This window comes from Amblyomma americanum, chromosome 1, assembly GCF_052857255.1.
Source record: "Amblyomma americanum isolate KBUSLIRL-KWMA chromosome 1, ASM5285725v1, whole genome shotgun sequence".
Taxonomy (NCBI): domain Eukaryota; kingdom Metazoa; phylum Arthropoda; class Arachnida; order Ixodida; family Ixodidae; genus Amblyomma; species Amblyomma americanum.
In genome coordinates, this window is record NC_135497.1 from 21,715,803 (window position 1) to 21,733,270 (window position 17,468).

The 17,468-nt window shown below is 48.5% G+C and overlaps 1 protein-coding gene and 1 pseudogene across 1 annotated transcript in view; one reads left to right on the forward strand and one right to left on the reverse strand.

Moving 5' to 3' along the window:
• The first annotated feature begins 3,117 nt into the window (after positions 1-3,117).
• Positions 3,118-7,797, forward strand: LOC144120959 (chitinase-3-like protein 1; annotated as a pseudogene).
• Positions 7,798-9,841: 2,044 nt separating this feature from the next.
• LOC144121016 (uncharacterized) overlaps positions 9,842-17,468 on the reverse strand; it is a 31,397-nt gene continuing 23,770 nt past the window's right edge. Inside the window, exons 17-20 of the mRNA XM_077653949.1 lie at positions 13,918-14,152; positions 12,799-13,134; positions 11,643-11,890; positions 9,842-10,507 (exon numbers count right to left, since the gene is read on the reverse strand). Of these exons, the coding sequence (XP_077510075.1) occupies positions 10,231-10,507; positions 11,643-11,890; positions 12,799-13,134; positions 13,918-14,152 (1,096 nt within the window). The 3' untranslated portion in view covers positions 9,842-10,230. The remainder of the gene's footprint in view (positions 10,508-11,642; positions 11,891-12,798; positions 13,135-13,917; positions 14,153-17,468) is intronic.

Below are 17,468 nucleotides of genomic sequence, written 5' to 3' on the forward strand. Positions count from 1 at the left end.
GTTCTAGCAGCGATGAGAAACTATAATTAATATGATTTAACTTTTAGAACGAGTACAAACTTTCCTTTCCTTTATTGATCCATCTTTTTCGACGTTCTCATCGCAGCGCTTCTTGACGTCATCCGGGAGTTTGCGCCATGTTTCGTCCGAGAAGTATGCAGGCTTCCAGCGATAGTATTCTCCGGTGGGCACTTCTGATAACAAAATCAATAGAAACGGAAGAGCATTGATAAATGTCGCACACGAGATTAAGTGTTTCCTTACATTGCAAAAAATACGCGCGCAATGCGGCCCTGATGATAAGCCGTGCCACTGCTTCCTGGCAGCTACAGCTTCTCAGTCAACAGTGAACCTATGCTGCTGCAGTGAAGCAGGGTAGAGTCCGAGCGGGAATCTCTATTGAATATCCAACCACATGCAGCCTTTCTCGCATGCAACACTCCTGTGCGCATATATCGCTACGCATGACCGAATGCTTTAAAGGACACGAGCTCACATGACAGTTCCCGCAATGAAGACGACAGCAGCACGGTAAGGGGTTGCCTGAGGAGAAGAGGTTACGAACAGAGGAAAGCCGTTTTAATCGCCGGCACCTGCGTCTACCCTGTGGTAGTTTGACGGAGAAAAGTGTTGAAAATTGGAGCGCCACAATATCTGGGAAACTCAAAAACCATGCACACCTTAGGACGTATGTGCTGGTAACGCTTTCACCAGTCATCTTTCAAGTGGCTGCTGTCGACACAAAAAAATGTGGAGCGTAAATGGCATCAACTGGATCTAACTGCAATGATGTAAATTTCGGACATAAAGTATACCTGCTGTGCACTGTTTACAGCTAAGGAAGCTCTTTTGATGCATGAAGTGTGCATTGTTATAAATCAACAGGCCTCGTGGAGAGAATAGTAATTCTAGACCTCACTCTTCTGAAAATTCGGACTTACACAGACGCTGCAAAAGCCCCTGTACGGAGATTAAAAGCAGACCCCATGTGCTCTAAAATTTGGACAAAGGCTGCATCGGTAACGGCGCCACATCTCCACCATTACTTCTCCACCTGCTTGCTCGCTTCCGCGCCTGTTTCTGCTGCAATTCATCGTTTAGATTGAATACATTTCAAACCCGGCGTTCGCCTTATTCGGCTCGAGCGCCGATGCCCTAGCCCCGCCTGTAGGAACCAAGTGTAGTCTCTCACATATCTAATGCGTGGTGCATGTCCGTAGCATTCCTTATAAGCTCATGCCGAACACTACCAAGGGAGGAGACACGGAGAGGACAAGAGAAACAAGTGTCCCGCCTTTGCCACACGCCGCGAGCTACCGGGAGCAGCTTTTCCGGCAAGCAGACAAAGCGATGATGTCGATGATTGCAATGGCTATTAATGTCAATAAATATCATGAAGATAACAGTACTGCTGGATCATGATGGCGTGTATTGATAGATGAGTGCTTGTTCAAAGGGGCTCATAATGCGATTTCGCAGCGATAGCTCTTAGTGCCAATTCTCTCGTTTCGTGGCATGCAGATGTGTCCTCACAGCAAGACATATGAAATCATTTAAAGAGCGGCAATACTGTTAGAGACGCGACAGGCGACATCAGGTTCGATATAAAGGCAAGCTTTAACTGCGCATCGTCTAATGTTATCGACATGCTTCGATGCTCCTCTTGTCCGAAACAATATATCGGGTAAACCGGGCAATCAATGAGCGCCAGAATAAATGTCATCGAGCTGACAGCAAGGAGCCTACAGAAGGCAAAGGCTGAACAATTTATTCATCATCATCATCAGCCTGACTACACCCACTGCAGGGCAAAGGCATCTCCCACGTCTCTCCAATTAACCCTGCCCTTTCCCAGCTTCATCCACACTTTGCCTGCAAAATTCTAAAACTCATCCCCCCATCTAACCTTCTGCCGCCCCCTGCTACGCTTACTTTCTCTTCGAATCCACACCGTTATCCTTAAGGACCGGCGGTTATCTTGCCTGAACCGCGCCGTAAGAGAAGCGATAAAAGAGGGACTGCCAGAAAAAAAGAAGGGAGAGGTGCCGTAGTGGAGGGCTCCGGAATAATTACGACCACCTGGGATTTTTAACAGGAAAGGAGGGGCTGACAGAGAAAAGGAAGGAAAAGGTTGGTAGTGAAGGGCTCCGAAATATTTTCGACAACCTGGAATCTAACGCGCACTGACATCGCGTTTGCCCCGCCGTGATGGCTCAGGGGTTAGGGCGCTTGACTACTGATCCGGAGTTCCCAGGTCCGATCTCGACCGCGGCGGCCGCGTTTCGATGGAGGCAAGACGCAAGGCGCCCGTGTGCTGTGTGATTTCGGTGCACGAAAAGAAAGAGCACGCGTCTGTCGACTGGTTCCAACTGGGCCACTAGCACTGCTACAATAGTGCGGTCGAGCGGCTGGCAAGAAATCGAAGCAGCCACTGTGCAATACAGTTTAAGCGTCAGAGGCATCTCTGGGAGTCCAATGTGCGCCCATCCATACTGCAGTGCCATAATCACCACAGGCGAAAAACAGGATACGTTTCAACTGTTTTTTGTTCACCTTACATACCTTCCAAGCGACACGAACAGATTAGTCGAGGAACAAATTTTGTTTCAGCTGTGGATGCCTGATTTCCGGTTTCACACGGATTATTAATGCGTTACTGCAAACGGAAATGGCGAGCGATGTCCGTCTTATAGTAAGTGGCAGGTGGCCCATCCGCCACATCGCTTAGCCCAGAAATTCTGTGCAAGCGCAGGTTTAAAGGATTGCACCTACGCACTTCCCGCCCTGGCGGTTTAGTGGATAGAGTGCCCGGCTAATGAGCCGGATTTCCCGGGTTCGAACCAGACCGCGGTGGCCACGTTTCGATGGAGGCGGGACGCAAAGGTGCCTGTGTGCTGTGCGATTTCGGTGCACCTCAAAGATACTCAGGTGGTCGTAATTATTCCGGAGACCTCTACTACGGCACCTCTTTCTTCCTTTGTTCTTTCACTCCTACTTTTATTCCTTCCCTTACTGCGCGGTTCCGGGGTCCACCGAGATATGCGAGACAATCACTGTGCCATTTCTTTTACTGAAAGACCAATTTTCAATTTTACCCACGCACTGATCCAACGTAGCATGCATGACGCGCAGGTGGAGGCGAGCGAGGCGTTCCTCGGCGAGCTACGCTCCCGGAAGCGCGTAGCCCTGGAGCTGTCGCTGTTCGGCTACGCCTACAGGCTACGCAACACTGGGAGCTACGAGCTGCGAGCCAGCGTCCGTGGACCCGCGCCCCCGAGACCGTTCATCGACGAGCGCGGGCTTCTCGTCTATTTCGAGGTGCTTATGTCGCGTCTTTTCTACGCAGCCACCGATCCTGGTCGTCGCCTTGGCCACTGATCGCTTCTTCGCACGTTTCACAATACCACCGCAAATGGCACTTATCATCGATAGATATACAACTGAACCTCGTTTTAACGAAGTGGTTCTTCATAGCCCATATTGACCGCGCTTCCAAGGAGAATCGCCAGTGCTTAGTCGTATTCAATTTTTCGTTATAAACCGTTTCGTCATAACAAGGTTCGATTGTCACTTTCTAAAATGGCCGTAGAGGATCTGTGTCCAGGAGGGTTTCGTTTCGTCCGGTCTATAATTCGGCTAAGATGCGTGCGCAACGGTAGTTTTCCTTGCACTGTCAATTCTAGGGCTGATATAGCCTGCCTTATGGCAAAGTCACTTCTCTTCACTATGTAGAGAGCATAGGAGAGGTGAATATGTTAAAGCGTTGTCGTTGCTAACGCCGCCATGCTTTCTTAGCCATATTTTCCGTGCGGTTGTAATTACCGTAGTTAGCGTGCTCACCGTACGGCGCGGTGCTAAACACTGTATTACCAGATGCCACCATAATAAACGTGCTACAGTTACACACACTCACGGCGCTTTTGCACAATGTCTATGCACACAAGATGCCCACTGACCACGTGCATGCGGTGCACGCGTGCGCAGATCTGCCTCGAATTCAGCTCCGACCTGTCGGTGCCGCTGTAGAACAAGGAAGCCGACTGCAAGATCGCCGTCAACCGGGACAAAGGACAGTGGATTGGCTACGACAACAAGGCCACCATTCTGAACAACGTCTGTGCGCGTATCCTAGCTCGCAATGTTTCTGATTTCCGAAGCGTCGCACTCAATCTACTGCTTGCCTGTAAAACATATCCGTGAAGCACGCCTTGAAAATCAGGGCGGCGCATGCATCAGCACATTCCGGAGCGGTGGCTTGCACTCACGTCACAGGTAGTGGCCGCCGTGCTTGAGACCACGTGTACAGCGAAAACCTACACAATTCTTCCCTTATCGTCACCTGCATTCTGTAACCTATACCCCGTGCTCTTTACCCCTGTCTTGTTATTGTAGCATCTGAAGTTCCGCAACGCAGAATTACGGCCATAAAGCTTTCGCGGACGTATGCTGGAGCAGCTGTTCAGGAGTGGAATTACCCTCACGCACTATTGCGATATGCTTAAGCTGGGTATAGACAAAGTTAGGTTGTCACGTCGTCTCTCACATGACCAATGCATTGCTGACACGTTGATGCCACATCACATAACTGAAAGCGCAAGTCACTGTGCTGCGTTCACGGCCTGAAGGTACGTTTCTGAGTTATATGAGCTTTAAAGTCCCAAACTCTATACTATCAGCCATGAAAAGAAGGAAGCTGAGGTGGAAACACAAATAAAACCAACATATTACCTCCTGGAGAGGAAATACAAGCGAGGTTGATTAAGATTTCAGCAAAAAGTTTTCGCACCTTCGAAATTAATAACAGGAGCCAGCATTGAGCTTCCCCTGGCTAGCAGCTTCTTACAGTGCTGTTTGTGGCTCAGTTGTCTTGTCTGCGTCTCATTTCTTGCTACGAGGGACACTGCAGTGGAAGGCTCCATAAATTTAGGCACCCTGGGGTTCTTTAACGCGGCCCCCAGTCGCACAGCAGACAGTTTACAGCGAGAGCTGTCGGTAAAAAGACCACCAAAAAAATGGCGTCGTGCGCCGTCCACACCGTTCACCACTGCGGAAGAAAGAGAGGCACACCACCTTCCGTGCTCGAGGCGGCTGGCGAGACGCGCTTTGAAAGTTTGCGGGAGAGGAGAAACGGCGCGTCAAGAACAAGCACTTCAGAAGATAGAAGCGAGAAAGAGAGCGCTGTCGCCACTGCACGGGAGTCCAACAGACAGGACACATTTACAATCATTACAGTGACCGCAGTGGTGTGCTGTTCGTAGCGGAAGAACCGGTGTTAATGTGGAATGAGGTAAACGCACGGTACGATCGACAGCGCATTCAAAGCAGCTGTGGGGGTGTAAAAACACTTCATGACAAATGAAGGTCATGCACACGTTAAGTTGTACTAGTTACACACACCATTTAAAGAATTGCCGTTTACGCTGAGCTGCGAAAATTTGGACACCTAATCGTTATAAGCTGTGACAATGCGGGAACATAAGAACATCACTGTGAGGTGCCATGCATGACTTTGCACCTGCCAGCCGTGGCATATGACAAGGTTCTTCCCACAGCGGTCACCTTGCTGACTTTCTCTCCTCTCCCCTGGAAGAGGAGAGGGTGATGCTCATTTCTGCACTGCCGTCTGCCAACAGTGGCATGCCGCAGCTGTCTCTTCTATGTTCTTGGCAGGTGGCTCTAGCATATGCTAAGGTGCCACTTTTTACCTTGCTGATCGCAAGGTGTGACACCATAGGTGAGTGCGGGGACATGGGACTCTTATGCTATCCATAAAAACGCTAAACGCAGCGGTAGCTAAACTTTGCACATGGCCAGTAAAACCACGTGGAAGCACCACATGCGCGAAACGGGCTAACAGCTGCCACACAGTTTAGCGTTTCTCACCTTCATTTAAATGCGGTCGACACAGCTGGATTCAAAATCGCAACCTTGGGCTCAGCAGCCGAGGCCAAAGTGAGTGAGCCGTCGGACGGGTACGCCTTCCGGGTTTGTGTTTACGCCTGCAAGGCAGCTAATGGTCGACAAATACCGCGCAGGTGCTGTTCGCCAAGCGAATGCGTATGGGCAGTATCGCCGTGGTGACCGTTGACATGGACGACTACAACGGCAACTGCGGCCAGCGCAATGTGCTGCTGGGACAGCTGCACAACGCGCTCAACGAACTGGACCGGCCCATCAAGAGGCTATCGGCGAACCTCAGCCTGTCTGAGTCAGCCTCGTCGTCAACGACCGCACCCGCCTCGGTGGCTCAGTGGTTAGGGCGCTCGACTAATGATCCGAAATTCCCGGGTTCGAACCCGACCGCGGCGGCTGCGTTTTTATGGAGGAAAAACGCTAAGGCGCCCGTGTGCTGTGCGATGTCAGTGCACGTTAAAGATCCCCAGGTGGTCGAAATTATTCCGGAGCCCTCCACTACGGCACCTAATTCTTCCTTTCTTCTTTCACTCCCTCTCTTATCCCTCCCCTTACGGCGCGGTTCAGGTGTCCAACGATATATGAGACAGATACTGCGCCATTTCCTTTCCCCAAAAAACCAATTATTATTATTATTATCAACGACCGCCGCGTCCCAGAGGACTGCTGCTACGGCGAGCACCCAGATGATTCCGCTTAGGCCCAGAGGGCACATGACAATCGCTGGGTTCAGCGACCGCGAGAAGCGTTCACACTGCACAGGGATTCATTCAACTGCATAGGGCCTCGCTTACATCGTGGGCCAAGATTGAATAAATACCATGTGGATGTAAAATATAAGTTTTACATTGAAGGCAAGATGCATGTCGGTCTTTGTAGTATGCTGGCGTGTTTGAATGTATCCAGAGACGATTCATACTGCAAAAGCTGTCTGAGCAGATGAACAAAGAGATTTTACACCTGTGCACATTGTAATAACAAGTACTTTTGTTCACTGACGGCAGACGAGAAGGGTCTGCTAGCAGATGGGGGAAGGCTACTGGCCACTGCCTTTTTATGCGCCCAAAATAGACAGTCGGTTGTGAGGCAGATGTATTGGTGTACTCCAGACTGTTTTGACCATATGGGGTTTTGCAGTGTGCACGGAAATATAAGAATACAGGTGCTTTTAACGCGATAGCTTTAGGGAGTTTATGTGGCAGAACATTCGACGTCGGCATCGGCCACAGTAAGCGAAAAATCCCCAGAGAAGCAACTTAGAAGGTGGGTGGGCCAGCTAAGTCATGTCACCTTGTGGCGGCATCACAACATGCCCACAGGACTGTGCACAAACTGCCCACCGTGGCAATTATATTAATTATTGGTCGAGAGAGGCTGCTGAGAAGAGCAACCTGGATCGCACATGTCCCACCAGTGGCAGCATCGGCCTTCACAGGTTAGTGGCGCATTGCGTAACCGCTGCCCTACTGCGCCAGGAGTGGTATGAGTACTCCCAGGGTTCTATGAATGCTAAGTACAGGATGCCCAGTTTTGTATATATGGGGCATTGATCCATTAGCTTGCGCATTATACCTTTATGGTGAGGCTTGAGTGCCCCCCGGTTTTTGAATATATTTTTGCCTCATTTGAAATATGGTTATTGCAGCTGGGATATAACTCTCAAACATTGCCGCAGTGGTCAGATACTACAGCAACCAAAACCTATGATCATACATGAGAACCTTCAACAGTATTTATTATACTTGCAACAGAAGTTGCCATCGATACTCTGATGGCAGTATCATGTGCAGGTTGGTTTGCATCCGCCATGTTACAGCATGTTGCATCGCTTAGCATTTATGTGCACCACGCAGGAATGTGCAGGAGCGCTATATGCACTGTTAACATGCGCAATGCCCAAAGTAGACAATGGACCAAGCACCATGTTCATGTTCCGAAATGAGATACCGTAAACAAGTCATTTTTCTCAAGGTTAATATTTCACACATTCAGGCAAACTCACGATACCGGAATATTTCGAGAGTGCTAAATTTTGGAAAGGATAAGTGAGAAGCTCCTTAGTGCTCCTTTTTACCACATTATTCGTGGCAGCAATTTTTTGCAATGTGCTGTTTATGTGATTCTGGACAAAACGAGAAAATTAGGCATTCACAGAAATTAAAGGTGCACTATATAGGAATCTGAACTCGTCTTTTTATCACGGGAACTCTATCTACACATCCCGGGCATTCTTAGAAACTTAGATCGGATTAAGCGTCCCGGCTCCCCCCTTTTTTTGAACTGAACGCGCTAGGTAGGCGGAGTTAACCAACGCGTCGAGTGCCTTTGAGTGAGTACAGTGGCAGCTCACTTTCGCTTTTATTTAGTTTTTTATGTTTTTGTGAATAAACAGTTGAAGTCACAGACAATATACCCGAAAATTAGGCCCGCGGAAATATACACGTGGACTCTGATTTACGTATCACTCCACCAATGGCAGAGAGACAAGCCGCCGCAGACTCGACGCGTTAGTTGACTCCTCCTCCCTACCGCGTTGAGTTCAAAAAAGGCGCGAGCCGGCACGTTAATTTCGATTTAATTAGGGTAATTGGCAGCACAGGACAATAAATAGAAGTTTCTAAGAATGCCCAGAACGTGTAGATAGAGTTCCCGTGGTAAAAACTTGAGTTCAGATTCATCTTCAGTGCAACTTTAAATCGTTTTACAACATAACTGAGGCGAATGGGGCAACTTGTCCCTAACGGTGCTAAGTAATCTCTGATCTTTATGATGATACTCATGGATAAAGCTTGAGTGTGCCCACCCACTCTCTCAGCACAGACAAGAGCCAGAACTTTTGCAAAATATTTTTATTCCCAATGCATGGCGAATGGCTGAACAGGCTTTAGCAATGACAGGGGACAAACCATCCTCCACACCACCGTTATCTTTGGTCAGCGCAGATTCATAAAGGTCTCTTAGAAGAACAGCCAGACTCTTAACCGAACAAACCATCAACACCACTATAAGAAATAAGGGGCAAACACTTTACACAACAAACGTACGTAGAAGACTGTTTCATGACTAACAAAAATATTGGTGTGCTCATTAAGTGCATAAAATATCACAAACACAACACAAAATGTTTGTATGGAGCCCATTTAGCTCATGTTCATTTCAGTGGCATGCAGCATAAGAGCAAAGCTGTCACCACTCGTGTATGTGGCATTCGTAGTTGCATGTCAGCCATAAGGTAAACCATCAGTAAAAGCTTCATCGCTCACTCTTTCAAAACTCCTTGCAAGGCTGGAAACCTTCCTCACAACCAATTCATTCCCTGTCTCCTACTCCCCAGCCTGAGTTACCACAGCTCGGACTCCTTGTCGGCTGAAGGCACTTCGAGCACGCATGGATTGTCCGTCAGCCTTGCTACCCGCTCCCCCTCAACCACATCCCCAATGATCCACGCTGGGTATCCCTCCTGCTGCTCACTTTCTTGGCATTATGCTTTGGCATTCTCCTTTGGAAGGCACATCAGCAGACCACTCGAGAAAGGGAAAATGCAACTCACTAATGCCATACATTTAACGGTATAAACTGTCACTGCAACAAACGAAATTTGAAATGAAATTGCCGCTGTTTTGCCGCAATTCCTCTATTGCTGCTAAATAGCTGCAATTCCTGTGTTATGATAATATATTATTAATGCACTCCACTCCTTCTCTACCGCCACAGGGGCCTTTTAGTTATTGAAATAAATAAATAAACAAATAAATCTATATCCTAATATATTGGCAAGAGGATTTGAGAAAACACCGAAAATGATGCTTTAACACGTTCATTGCATCTTGGGTGACCGGTGGGTGATCCAAGATACTGAATCGCACGATGAATCCGTCGCTATGCTCTGATTTATCAGAGCCTGTGGAAAGGACACACGCCACGTCGCTGTAGCCATTTATTGGCGTTTCCAGGAAGTTGTAATTGCCAAGTAAAAAAAAGTTTGCAACAATAGCACTAAGGGCAGCGTTATCTGTATGAAGACAAGAAATTTTCTCTATGTGAAGCCTCAAGAAGTGCCAAAGACCTCCCTACTCTGCCCTCCACAAGAACCATGCATCCATCACCAACCCGCCTGCCTCCACACACCAGAAGCCCATGCAGCAGCAGAGCAAAAAAGCAACAGTAAAATCAAATCCAAAGACACAGTGGGAAAGTCAGCTGCCCTCCAGAAGCATCGCCAACCGGCCACAGCCTCACCATGCCCCCTAGCTAGGGGGCTGCCAACCTAGACACCTTCAAGAAAAATTCTGTTGCCGGTGCAAAGCATCAAGGCAATCACTGTAGTGTTCCACCGATGGCGTTCTTCTCCCGCTCGAACGCGAGCAAAAGCACCTCGCGGAAAGACGGGTAGACAACGATCTCCTTGAGGCGCTCCAGCGCCCAGCGGCTCCCGGTGACCATTAGCTGGAGAAACCACTCGTCCATACGGTCCGTCTTGAGGTCACACTGGATGTCCTCAACGCCGGACCAGTCCATCATGATCTTCTTGATGATGTCCTCGTAGCGGCGTAGGATTTCGAAGAATTCTTCGTCTTCCCGGTTGATGTAAATCCTGGGGACAGCCAACAGGTTGACAGACTACTATTAACGCATTTCAGGATACTGCGGTGAATACAAATATCGATGCACTGCGAGTAAGGGTGCTTTAAAAAAGCTGTAAATTCGCAGGTTGGATTTGCGAAACATGCAGTGGCTGTTTCTCTTAACTTCCTCAATAAATGGCACTGAGACGGCGTATGCCGATTTCATAGCACTTCTCCAAGCATACAGGTAACGTACACACGTAACAAATGGCAGTCACACAGCCTGCCAATTGGGGCTCATGGCACGGTTCGTTAGCGTTTCGTTAGAAAACACCTCAAGGAAAGCATGAAAGCAAGGCATTGAGGAGGCTAATGAATATATGACGATTATCGCCGATTGATGCAATATCTGATGAATGTGCAGTGTATTCCCAAGCAACTAGGCCTCACCAATTGGCCTACATCTTTGCTCTCCTTAGACTCCTTGTGAACTGCGTAAGCATGTAGCGGTGCGCACGGAAAAAATGTTCACAGACTCACGGACGTCTTTCCTGTGTCATTGGTGTTCTACGTTAAGGTTCCGTAGAACATGAGCACAACGTAAGCCCTCAACAAAGGTGACGCGAATGCTTAACGACCAATTCCGGGTTTGAGTCAATAGAAGAGAGGAGCATTACTGGTACAGAATTCCCAGCAGTACCCTTGCTCAAAACAGGAATCGATGCCTCCGCTGCTGCCTGGAAATCTTTAGAAGCTGTCTGCTACGTATTTTGATTGTTCTCCCCTTTAAAGGGTAACAGAAAAAATTCTGTGTCAGTTTCTTTGCCTTGAAAGGGGTCCACAGGCCTAGTAATCATGACAATGAGCTCGACCCACCGCTGCACAGAGACAATAATTATTTGCAAATAATTTTGTACAGGCAGTTTCAATCTCCATCTGAGGCTTAAGTGCGCCTCGATGTCAGGATTGCCTGGCCAACCCGGACATATGCATTCCTGATGATGTCGGCGACACCGGAAAGCACCAAACACTGGTTGTTCACAGGTTTCACAGGCGAGTTCGGTAACGTCACAGCGTTAAGGGCAAATGCACCTTGACGTCACTGGATTCATTCAGTTCTTCAAGCGACGTCACTCCTGTTTAGAAGAAAGGTGTGAAATATACCTGATCAGCTCTGTGGAGGGACACCCCTCGGGTGCCCTGCGCAGGTAGGCAAGGTTGCCGGACATGGAAAGTCGGTTGAGCGTGATCAGGGCCAGGTGTCCCAGCCGGTAGCGGCGCCGGCACTCCTTGGAGATGACCTCCCCGTCGCTTCCGCCCTGGAAGATCTTGAGGCACCATGCGCACGCAAAGCGCAGGCACAGGATCACCAGCTTGTGCGGCGGCATGTCCCCCGAGATGGAGCGGGACACCTGTGATGGGAGGTGAGTAGTGAGCCTCCACCGATAACTCCCCCACGCTGAGGATGGCACACAATATTTAAGTGCATTTATCTACGAATACGTTTTTCTTGGTAGAGCGATGACATTCGCTTACTGTGTTACCACATAGAGTCGCCTTCACTTCATACTGGGAGCGTGCGAAATGTCTTGAAGGAGCTTGTAAATACCCTCTCAGCCTACTTAAGCTCTCGGGATTTTCACAAAATAAACCTCAATCCAGGTTACGTGCCCGATCGTGCACATTTCAATGTTGTTTGAAAAAAAGCCGAACATAAGGCAGGAGAAATCGTCAGTGTAGAATGACTGCTCGTTATTACTCAGTTATGACAGCGGAGACGTACTATCCCAGTCGTGATCGTACCAGCCGATTGTCTAATGCAGGTGCGTCTACTTTACCGCTGGCCAAGTGCAGCTCATCCGGTACATGCGCAGTACGTGGGTGCTATGTTAAAACGTTATATTCATACCACACAACACAAATTGGCGCCTATACCGAGTTACAAGGTCGTCATCATCATCCTGGTAGACCATCGACGCAGCTGTGATATCAGAACACGAAACAAAATGCCAGCACTTCGCAAGCTTCCCATACAACAGCGCATGGCGCCTCCTTTCAAAGCTGCCACATGTAGCTGTATGCTACGTTTATGTTTAAAAAACAGACTGAGTTTTGTTCAAACAGGCGAACCACATTGCTGCCTCTACCCCGCTTCATACGGCCGTTGGATGGCGAACTCTAGCCAGCAAACGGCGATGCAGAAAAGAGCCTTATGCACGAAGCACATAAAGGAGCCAAGCCCTCTAGCTTGTAGGTCTACTCTTTGGTCTCGTAGCCCAGGAAATCCACCCAACGCAGCTTTTTTGCTGGCATCACGCACCTTAAAACAGGCCTCGCGCATGATACTCTTGTAGACGCCCAACTCCTCTGTGTTCTTGACAAAGAGAAACTCGCGACTGGAGTCGATCCAGTCGTACATGAGCCTGAGCAGGTTGGTCAGCACCTGCGTGTCGCCGTGCTGTGTGCCGTCCTGGTCGCCGCCACCAGGGTGCGGCAGGCCAAGCAGCAGCGCCCCGAGTCGTTGGCAGAAGCTGTTGCGCGATGCCGGCTCAGGGAGGCAAGAGGACGTGTTGACCACGATGCGCATGAGCACATCGGACACCACCCAGGGGAAGCTCTGGATGCCACCTTCGGAGGACTGAAGCTCGTACGTCACCTGCTCCCCGACACGGCATAATACATTTACAATGTGTCTTCCACAAGGTGTTAGCCTTAAACTAGTCGCCGTAAGGTGTTCAGTGTGCAGTCGCGTCGAACGAAACACGCCGAAGCAAGACCATGGACCTTTGGCAAAACATACATCGCAGTGAAATGTCTTCAAAAGACGCTGAAAATTTTGCGGAGACACTGCACCTCCACCTTTAAGGGCGTGATGTGACATCGGCTCCTTTTGCACACGCAGACACGCACACTCAACCGCAAATGAAAGTTAATTTGTAATACAGATATATCTCCTATCTTGCATTGTGACACCGCCCGCAAGCTTAACACGATTTATCGAGCGTGTCTCTTCGAGTGACATCAGCACCGTTAACGACGATAGAGACGGCAGGCCATCCTATGGCCACCCGTTATCGTCAGCCGCTGCAAACACACTGTGCAACATGGTCTCAGACATAACGGCCAACGCTCCGTGGCACTGCGGTCAGTCCTCCAAGCCACATGCTTCACCATCCGCGTTAAATCTGCGGGTGCTGGTATTCCTCCCTGAGATGTTATTTCGGCCATTAAGTTCTACATATGGCTAAATAACAAAGCGAAGGACAAAGAAAGTGAAACGACTACAACACCGTTGTCAAGATTATAAAGCGGCTGCCTTTATCGTTGCGTTCATGAGCCATATCTTTTTTCGCCTCGTTTGTTCGAATGCCCAGCTTCCCTCAATATGCACTGACGATAGCACAGCTGAATACCAGATTGAAAGCGCAGTACGCCTCACCTGGTACCAGGCGGAGGCCTTAAGCTTCTCGTGAGCCTCGTCGAGCTGCTCAGAGAAAAACTCCTCGCGCGTTCGGCGCACCACATGCTCGACCTGGCTCTCGAGCACCATGGCCATGTCCGTAGGGTCGTTCTCCTTCATATATTTGCTGAGCTTGGACACAGCCCCGGAGAAAGCCTCGCTTTCGGTTTCGATCCGGTACGACTTCAGCAGTGCCCGAATCTTCTTTGCATACCTGGAGCAATGAAAAAGGATGAAGCACTGTCACTGAACTGTGATTTGTGACTGGAAACGGGGAGGAAGAAGTTTGCTTGGCTGATGTGTTTTGCTGGCAGCTGCTGTTCTCTGGTTCTCCTGGTGGTTCCGGCTTGTTCATCATTGGTGAGCCCGCACTATGTGAGGGGGTTTTGGCCAAGGTGTAGGTTAAGGCACAGTTCATGTGAATCTGACGGTGCGTTTTGCTGAAAGATGTCGTTGACCTCCCCAGGTGAAAGGTTGGCAGCTTGGTTTGCCAGCTTGCCAGCCCAAAGCCTGCCGCTTGAGTCCTTCCAAAAAATGGCATTGATGCAATTCCCGTGGTTCTCGTCCCAATCGGTGAGGGTGCAAACAAAATGAAAACACCCAAACTAAGTCAACAGGAGCTAAGACCATTGACAGTCCATTATCTGCAGATCTCTGAAATGCGTCAATTTGGCCATTCAGGCATTGTGTGCAAGCCCTCAGGCGCCTATTGTGTTGCTAACTTGCTTTAGTGCAAAATTTCCAGCTCATTGCCGGTGAAAGCATTCATTGCTGAACACCTTGCATGTTTCAATGGTATCGTACGTGGTGTTGACCCAGCACCATTTCTGCACGAAATTCTAGAAGAATTTCCGGATGCAGGACTTGGGGTCCTTTCAGTCTACCGCTGTAGTAGAGAGGCAAATGGCTCACGTCTTGCTGCTGAATCTGTAATAACAACTTTTGCTGGCTCTTCCTGCCCTTCTGAACTAAAATCTGGCCAATTGTTTACCTTGTGGACCCACTAGAACCCCGCCCTCTTCAATGCATCAACTGCTCTCGGTTCGGGCATAGCGGCAAAGCATTCAAGTCGGAGACCCCCTGCCGTTTATATGGAGAAGGTCATTCTGCTGATAACTGCACCTCAGAGCCGCCTCATTGCATCTGCAGCACCATTCACTCAGCTGATGATGCCAACTGCGCAAAACGTAGTGAAGAGCGTAGCTTGTTGGACATTATCAAAGAGAACCAGTGCTCTAGAGTCGATGCCTACGCTGCTCTTAACAGGAAAGTCTCATACGCTAGTCGTGTGTGCGCTTCTGTTGGGGAGAGTGAGTCCAACTTGACTGCCTCAACTGTGACCACAGTGTAAAAAGCCCTAAATGATGTGGTTGAGAGAATGCTGAACACATTTTCTGAGGCGGTGCCTCAGTTTGTTGTAGTTCAATCTGTGTCACCATCAACAACCGTCCTTTCAGCAACGTCTGCATCTGTTTCAGCTTGTGCAGGACCACTCAAAATCACCTCCTGATGCACCCCAGGTCCCACCTAACATCTCTGTTCCTAGCAGTGCATGTCGCACTGACACCTGCACACAGATGTCGAAATGTCGTGCCCTACGCTCAAGCGCCTTGCTTCCTCGTCACTAATTCTAGTTCTCCACAGATGAAAGCTAAAAAAGGACCACCCAAACTTCTTCCCCATGTTTACATCCTTAAAGAGACGGTTTCTACCTCTTCAATTGGTCATTAATCATGGCAGGTATTAAAGTGTTAAAATGGAATTGCCGATCCGTATTGTCTTCTCTTCCAGATCTAGATATACTTATTCACAAACATAAACCTGATATATTGTGCTTCTACAAGAAACTTGGTTATCACCTTGTAAATCGTTTTAAATGAGGAACTTTCGAGTTTTCAGGTCAGATCGAAATGTTGGCAGGGGAGGCGGATGGTAACCATGCTATCTAAACATTTGTGTCATCAGGCATCTATCTCTAAGAAAATTCTCCCTGACTGTGACCTTCTAGCGATCAAAATTTTATTTCCGCATTGCGTCGATATTACAATTGCTAACCTCTATTTTCCTTTAGGTGCACAGAGGACAGACTCTTTAGACAGCTTGGTGACAGGCACAAGCAGTGCAGCCATCGCAGGGGATTTTAACTCTCACCATGGTGACTGGGAAGTCGTACTGATTCCTGTGGCAAGCTTCTCTGTTCGTGGCTGTCTGCAAATTCTGTACGCTGCTGCAATTCTAGAGAAATAACCTTTATGCGAGGGGTTTCTCGCTCTACCATTGACTTAACAGTATCAGCAGGTAGGCTAGAGGTGACTGACTGGTCGACAGAGGATTCGGGTACATCTAGTGATCACCTTCCTATAACATTCACTATCCGGTTATCTCCGCTCAAAGCTAGTTGTGTAACCCATAAAATTGTCAACCACCATATCTATAAAAATCTGACGTCTTCCTCATTTAACTCTATAGTACAAGCCGGGAAGACAGAGCTCAGCAGATGGTTTCATTTTTGTAAAATGCAGTAGACCTCTCAATATTCGCTGTACCCACAGCAGTCTCTAATAAACAGCCGTCTCCTTGGTGGACAGAAGAAAGTGAGAAGGCCTATCGTCGCAGAAAAGCGGCCTGGCAGCGGCTATTCTGCAACCAGAGTCCAGCTAACTGGTTTAGTTACAAATTCTTCTCAGCATCTTTCAAAAGAACAACTGCAAAAGCCAAGGAGGAACATAACCAAAATTTAAACACATAACTTTCAAATCCTCGCAATCGGAAGGCCCTGTATAGATTCATGGCGCATAACAAGAGTTCAGCAGTCTCTGTCCTCACTAGTTCAACGGTGTTATCACCACAAAGGCTCAGGAAACCGTGGAGCGTATTGCTCAGGGATTGCCATTACGCTTCCAGATGCAGAGAAACGTCCCTTTGTGCACAATCTCACCATCTTCGGATTATACCGAGGTTGATGCATCAGAGCTCCTCTCAGTCCTGGCAATGTCGCATCCTGCAGCTCCTTGACCAGATGGTGTCACTGTTGGTACGATTAAAATTTTACCCCAAGATTTTACAAGCTACCTCTTAGATATGGTCAATGCTTCGTTGGAAAATGCATCGATTCCAAACATTTCGAAGACAGCGGAAATGATTTTATTCATGAAACATGCAGGAAAAGGATACGTCTTAGATAATGTTTGGCCAATTGAGCCGACTTCAAACTTAGTCAAATTATTAGAAAGAACAGTGCACAGTCACTTCACAAAACATATTCATGACGTCAATGGTCTCAGCTCAGCCCAGATTGGCTTTCGCCGCGGATGCTCTATATGGTCCGCACATGTGGATCTAGAGAGCAGAATTCGGCTTTCGCTACACAGAAGGGAAGTTTCAGCTTTGGGCCCTCTTGATGTAGCACAGGTCTATGACAGCGTAGAACATACTTTTTGCTTAACAGACTTGCTCAGTAACAACCTCCAACCTGCATTTATGCGTGCATATCTGAATTTCTCAAGGACATATACCTTTATTGCACTGAG